At 29.0% G+C, this 7,808-nt stretch overlaps 1 protein-coding gene across 1 annotated transcript; it reads right to left on the minus strand.

Annotated features, from left to right (window-relative positions):
* Positions 1-326: 326 nt before the first annotated feature.
* Positions 327-6,532, minus strand: LOC129963267 (E3 SUMO-protein ligase PIAS2-like). Its single transcript, XM_056077515.1, has 2 exons — positions 4,654-6,532; positions 327-4,566 (listed from the first exon to the last, which is right to left on the minus strand). The coding sequence occupies exons 1-2, from the start codon at positions 6,395-6,397 to the stop codon at positions 4,520-4,522; spliced, it is 1,791 nt and encodes a 596-aa protein (XP_055933490.1). The 5' UTR covers positions 6,398-6,532; the 3' UTR covers positions 327-4,519.
* Between the last annotated feature and the right edge of the window lie 1,276 nt (positions 6,533-7,808).

The raw sequence follows: 7,808 nt of genomic DNA on the forward strand, positions 1-7,808 counted from the left end.
AGCCTTTTCATAAGCAATAATCATATAACTGTATTAAATGCAAGTGTACAGCAGAGGTGGAATCTAGTTGTGAACCTTAAAAGCCCCGGCCTGGAAGTTGAAACCTTATGAAACCATCAGAGTTCTGTAAATCTAAGTGATGGTCAGCAATGTACCGTAAAATTAAGAAAGGGTAGAAGAAGACTTTCAATGGAAAGCAAATGCATTTTATCTAATATGATTTCATCAAAAATGTTTATTAAAACAGATAAAGTGAATTGATTGTATTAAAAATCTAGAAAAAAATCACAATTTTAACAAACCAAATTCAATAATAACAAAAAACATATGGACAAGTACTTTATTGAAGAATTTGTAAAACTTACATCTGCATAAGCAACACAATTGTGAAGTTACAAACATTGCAAATGCACTTGAACAAAAGGAACTATATTTAATAAATTACAACTATCTATCTGGAACAAAATGCATATTTAAAATATATAGCAATTACATACATAATTTAAAATACAAAATCACACATCCAATATGATACTGGTCTTCTTACAGTAATCCTCCTATATTTGGGAATAGTTTTCAATGCTAACATCTGAAAAGTTGAATAAGATGTACATAAAAAATAAAATCTATTTAGAATTTCACAGTTAATTTTTCTGCAGTCTGTAACAAAATGAAAAAAAAACAAAAAAAAAACATTATATTTCAATCTTTGTCAATAAGACGCAAGAAAGAATATACACTGTTATAAATTATAAGGATGATCAACATAAAAGATGAAGTCATGATTATTTTTTTAATGCTTCAGAAATTTTTATATTTGTGATGAAAAAATTTTAAAGGAGAAAAACTTGCTGCTAATGATGTATAAAATAAGATATTGCACATGTATTAGAAATGTCAAATGGTTTTGAGAAAATAGCTGTAAATAAAGAATTAAAAAAACTATTATTTTTAATTATAACTAAAACATGATATTATATCATTAATATTCCCACATTAGAACAGATTTCTGATTATTATTATTATTATTTTACATTCAAAGGAAAAGAAATCAGTCAATTTTCATTAAAGTTTTTCTTTGTGACATTAGAAAGTACAATTAAAGATACTTCAATTTTTAACATTTATCCGTTTTCCAAATATTCTAAACACAATAAAAAGCACACTTTAATATTCTGTTCATATCATTCAGAATGGTATATAACGCTGTGAAGTTATAAAAGGAATATATATATATATATATATTTAAAGATAATGGCAATACGTTGAAAAGTTGACAACATTTTATTAAATTAATATATTTCAAAAAGAAATATAATTCACATTTATTTGCACAGCAAAAACATTACACAAACACAAAGCAGAGCAATACAAAGAAAACACTGATTACATTGATTGCATATCATATACAATATTACATTATTAATGAAAGTCCATGCCTTTCAACTGTGCAGTAGTGTGTTCTTGCAATTATTTTAAATTTACCTTCGATGCTCCTCCATTTCAGCGAATAGCTAACACTCAATATGAATTCATGACAGTCAGAGCTGAAAAAGAGAATTAAGCACTGTGCTGTACTCATTTTGGCTGCAGATTATTCTGTCACACCTGGAAACATGTTCATTGATTAGTAATTACCACATTTTAGAACTAGTACCGAAAATCAGTTGGTTAGTTTTATGAAATTCGATTTAAAGTTATTGCACTTTATATGCTTGCATGTATTAAAATAGTTTATGTGCAAGCAGAAAATAACACTGTGTGCCAATACTATGTTTGAAACTATTATCATTGTTATAATTGAGGTGTACAAATTACACTTATTAAACATTAGTTAAACCATACATAACAGGCTTTGTTTTTTCGCAGAAGAAAAGGAAATACCAACATTAGCCATCGCTGCAAGTTGGAGGATTTTTCGATTGTAAAAATTTAGAGATGCAAAGATACACTACTGCAAAGTTGAGAGGGCATGGAACGAAAATACAAAGCCTGTATATGTACTTATATACATATTTGTATGCTTACATATATATCCATATATGCAATGTGTATTTAAAAATGATTTGTCAAACAAATAATATGATTCTTCCAGGAATGACAGAATACTGCAGAGCTCATTCAACCGATTTTGAAACAAAATATCATAAAATCAGTCATTTCATTTATATGACAACAAGTGACATCAGACAAGGGTCATGAAAATAGTTATAATCCACATATGTAAAAATCACAACCAATCACACCCTTTTGAAACTGTGGAATATGAAATTCCACTATCTTCAGTAAAATTGAGTCCTTATCTCAAAAGTGCCAACTGTGTAACAAACAGGCCTGGAGAACCGAACACGAACCAAAGCATTCCTATTACAGAATCTTTTATCTCTTTAAGTCATAGAAGATGTATAGTTCATCACAATATCAAGAGTAATCAATATATTTTGACAAGCTTGTAGCAGAGATTACCAATGCTGTTCAAGTCCAGTATTGATCAATGATTACATTAATGCATCAATTTTCTACTCTACTAAGAAACTGCTGCTAAGAAAGGAAATACAACATCAATAAGCATCATATGGAAGGTTAAATAAATGCAAATAATTCTGCACACATACACATCTTTTGTTCATTTAAAAAATTAAACAAAAGTTACATAATAAACCCTAATTCAATTCATAACATAAGGTACATCAAATGAAAACATAAATGCCTGAAAATATAAAATACCTGTTTCTTTGTTTTTTAAAATATGATAGATGTTCTTGTTATAAATTATACCTCAAAGAATGAAAGGATGAAAAGTGTACTTACTTTCATATCTAAAATTCAAAATTATCTTCAATTTTTAAAAAAAATTCCATTTTGAAAATAAGATGGAATACTGTCTGTCTGCCTTAAATATTAAAGTTAAGAGACAAATTAAGGAATATTCATTTCACATTTTACTGCAGTTAATCAGATAAGAAAAATCACTCCTAAAAGACAAAAACATAGACAATTTTCCGTTAAAATGACAGCAGTTAAAATATATGCCAAAATTTATCATTTAGTACCAAGCAAAATCTAACAAAACATAAGATCACTGCAGCTTTCAAAAGGATTATTATGTACTAATCTTCATGCTTGACATAAATTAGTTATGTTAATGAGGAAATGTCAGAAAAAGTTTATTTAATGATAAAAATAAGTATTCTACATGATATTTGAACCTAAAGCAGTATCTAAAGCGAACTTGACCATCAGCACTACTGTTAAAATATATGCTATTGTGTTTGGCTATAACTGCTGTCATATTAATAAGAAAAAGTGAGAAAAAAATTATAAAAATAAAAATTGCATATAACATAATGAAACAAATAGAATCTTATTCATCATTATACCATTAAGGTATACACTACTAATAAATCATTTTTTTCATCCAATTCAAACAAGATAAAATAGCAAATATTAATAATTTATTAAAATATCTTAAAAAGTTTATTATATATGAATTACATGTTGGACTAGATTAAGCTTTCTATGACCCTTCGGTAAAGAAAATTTCAGGCCTCCAAATTTTCCAACTTGGATATTATTTTAACCCAATTTCACACTTTTTTTAACCGATTTTATTATTATTTTATAACAGAAACAGATATCTTTCTTTTAAATGACAACATAAAATATTCTTTTAGAATAACAAAACAAATTATAAAATTAGTAAAAATTAAATAATTAGTAATGTTGCGATAAGATTGCTCCAAAATTCATACTAGATTTTAATTTGAATAAGTTTGAATCCACAATGTCAGTTTCATTAAATTATTCTGGAAATACTGGCAAAAAAAAAAAAAAAAAGAAGCTAAAGCTTTCCTTACTTCCACTCACAGCTGTAGGGATTCTAGACAGTTGATTTCCTATTTAGTAATCTAGCTGTGATGACAAGATACGCATAATCATATGATTGTTTAATGTGATTTACTTTGAATTTTATTGATCATTCACTTATTAATAGAGAACAAATATAAAAAAAATAATCAAAAGCTCAGAAATTAAAAAAAAAAAGCAATCTATGGAAAAAAAATAATCACAGCTCACACAAAAAATATAAGTACTAATATATATTTGAAATTTAAGAAATAGTATTAATTTGTAAAGTTTAGACATTGTGTATGCAATGGAAACTACCTTTTGATAATATTGAGATTGAAAATAATGGAATGATGGAAGTATGAATATACTCCTAAAAATTGACATAACTATGAATCTATGTAAGAAATAAACAACAGAATTACACAGAGAAAACATATTTACATACTGATATGCAATATTTACAGAATAGTTATTCAGCAAATAAATATTAAACATATCAATAAATGAAAGAACTTCAAAATGTTATCAGGAAAAAAAAATACTTACATACCAATTAATTTAGATAAGCAAAATCAGTAACATATAAAACATGTATGATAAGCCAGAAGTGATACAAATAAGTAACAAAATATTTTATTATGGAACTTCAACAACCTGTGATAGATATTCAATCAATATTTATGATGTCTGGAGATCCTTCTTCTTCTTCAGGAGCTGGAGGAATAAAGGATTCTTCTGGGTTATTCTCAATCAAAGAAAAAAAATCAAACTCATCAAAATTCTTATTTAAATTTTGGGTACCTTGCAAAATGTCTGAAGTTTCCGATAGTTTACTAACAGATGGTTGGCAAAATGATTTAGGTGATGAAACAGGTGAAAGACTTTCATAATTTGAAGAACTTGGTCCTGTTAAAATTGATGGGTTAGATCCTACAAGACAGTCAACATCTGAAGTATCAATATCAAGAGCTTCCGGCAAAGGAGGAAGTGAAGACTTATCTGGTATAATGGGCAGTAATTTTGAACACGATTCTGTTTTGGATGAGCAAGGAGCATAAGGATCAAATGACGTAACAGCTGCATCTTCAGAATTTTGACTCTCCTCGGGCGACTCCAAAAGCACAGGCGACATTTCATTAGATGTCTTGATCATTTTTTTCTTTGGTGGTAGTATTGGCCATGAATCCTCAGTATCACTGTCAGAATCCAAACTAATGACTTCAATAGGTCGTTTAGGTTTAGAAGATTCGACTTTTGGAATATCTTTTGGTGGTGCCTCAAAAGAGGCATCATTAATTTCTGGCTGCTTTTTAATAGGCATGACAGGTGTCCATGATCCATCTTCATGAAATTGAACTTCTGTGCACTCTGATGGAGCTTTTGAGACAATATCTAAAAATAAGCCATCAATAGCTAGATTCTTATAGAGAGCTGGTTTATCACATACAGGACAGATCCATTTAGGCTTCTTCTCATTCATTTGCAGATATAAAGTGGCATCAAAACACTGCAGATGTGTACATGTCAATGCACGACATGGTAATTTCATTTTTATTTTTCCAAGAGGGCACATTAGAGAGCCTCTTAAACTCATTGTTGCAATTTCAGAGTCGCGATCTTGTAAGAGTTTTTCTTTTATCATGGCTGTCGTGTGGTCAGGATTTCTGACACCATTTCCTTTCAGCTTTCTCATTAAATGAGAAGAAGTTTGTTTCCTCACTAAAAATACACCTAATACATAGGGTTTTCCACTGCTTGATGCCCATGAAATATGTACTTCATTTGGTTCAGTTGCTGTTCTCTTTGTAACATTAGTAATGTCAATAGGATACTTTGGTCGCTTTGGTTCGGCTCCAGGCTTGTTTGTTGGAATAGGGTTTGGCAGATTACAAACTTTTTGATTAATCTTCAAGCATATGCTTGAAGGAATTTCATCATCTTGTTCACAACTTGGGTCAAGTAAACAAATTCTCAATTGCACTTGAACATCCATATTGTGCTGAAATTCAAGTAATTGCTGAGGAGTAAAGCAAAACCCGAACTCCCTCTCCTGAAAACGTTCATTTGGTAACGTAATTAGGCTAGTAGGTTTCAACAGTTCTGCTAGTACTTCATAAAATGGAAGTTCTTTGAAATGGACATCAGGATTCACAGGATATTGAGGTAAAATATTCAGATGAGATGGGGCACCTAATAAATGTTTCCCCATACTTGGAACATAACTTGACATTCCAGGTCCACCGAGAGGTCCCTGATGAGAAGAACGACTACTGTAGCTCATGACAGCATCGTTCAAAGAAGGAGGCATTGTATACATATCGTGAGGTTCACCATGACTCCGAGCTTGGTTATGCCTGTTGTGGTATATTTCTCTTATTTTCATTTCAATTGCAGATGAACGCAGCTTTAACAAATCGAGCGCACGATTCTGAAGATCATATTTCTTTCCGCCTTTATTACGTCCAGCATAACTGAGTAGCGACTGTAAGTCGCTTACCCTAAAGGCTCGAATCATTTTAGACAGTTCTACGTCCGCGTTAGCCATGGTTATTGAACTATGATAGAACGTACAGATAAAAAACAAATGGTAAATACTTAGATTTTTCACCAAAAATCAAATAATCTTATAATTTCCGAATCCATATACATAGCACAATCTAAATAAGAAAGTCAAAATAAATTTAACAGTGTTGCCAGAGTTAAAAGCAAATCTTTGGTATCAAAATTATTTTTGTGGTTGCGCAATCAGTTAGTGAATGAGAAAAATTCCTCTCTTAATAATTTATTCATCATCTTCATCTAAATTATTATTACTTCTGAATTGTCTTCCTTCAATTCTCATTTCACTGTATATATCAAATTTATTTTTTATTTAAATCAAGTTCTTTACTTTGTTCTTGTAAAATAATTTCAGATTGTACTTCAAATACCATACACGAGATGGCGAAATCAGTTAGCCTATTGATATTTGTAAAGAATTGATAAAACCGGTTAGGACTGGTTCAAACCAGTTTGAAGCTGAAGCATTTTTCTAGAAAGTTCTATAGTGGAAAAAAATGTTGTTGCACAGTATTAAGAAAGCTTCATATTTTATACTGGTTAGAATCTTGGAACGATTCCTCTATAATAAATTTAAATCATTAATTTAATGTATAAATTGAAATTTTACAATTATAATAAAGAATGGAATAAGAGCATATGTCAAGCAATTTTTAAATTTATGTAAATGTATCAAACTATAAAGTTACGAACTGAACAATAAATTGTTAAATGATGCTGAAAATGCAGAATTCGTTTACTTAAAGAGTTAGAATATTACGAAGGATTATTTTAGAATAGACTTTATAAATTGTAATCACGATTCCGAATTAGCAAACTATATTGCAAATGAATCTGAAATCTATGAAAAAATATTGCATAATATGTATTTGCAATACTGAAACAGTATAAAATATTTAATTATATTATTAGAGATTGCGTACCAATATTTTGCAATATTGCAAACGCATAGTATTCCCAGTACAGTACAACATAGTTTTCAGTATTAAAAAATGAAATTTAATTACTTAATACAATATGAGGAAAAATTAAAATCATTCAACCTAGTTTTGTTATCATTTAAACGATAATTTTACATTTCCTTTTATTCGATCATTTACCTTGTTCCTCCAATGCTATTACAATAGCAATATTGCATAATATTAGGGAAATATTGAACAATATTGTAAATACAGAGGCATAGCGAACACCGCCTAAACAATATTGACTATATTCAAAAGACACGGAAGATTTTAAAGGCATTGACAAAAGTAAAACTGGATCAAAAAATTAGTTATTAATTATTTAAACAAATTAGAAATATTTCTAAAAGCAATAATGAATTAAGCGGAATAAAAAAGAAAAAAAAAACTTTCAATTATAAAAAAAATATATTGATAGTTTCTTGTTAATTTAAT

This window comes from Argiope bruennichi, chromosome 3 (genome assembly GCF_947563725.1).
Source record: "Argiope bruennichi chromosome 3, qqArgBrue1.1, whole genome shotgun sequence".
Taxonomy (NCBI): Eukaryota; Metazoa; Arthropoda; class Arachnida; order Araneae; family Araneidae; genus Argiope; species Argiope bruennichi.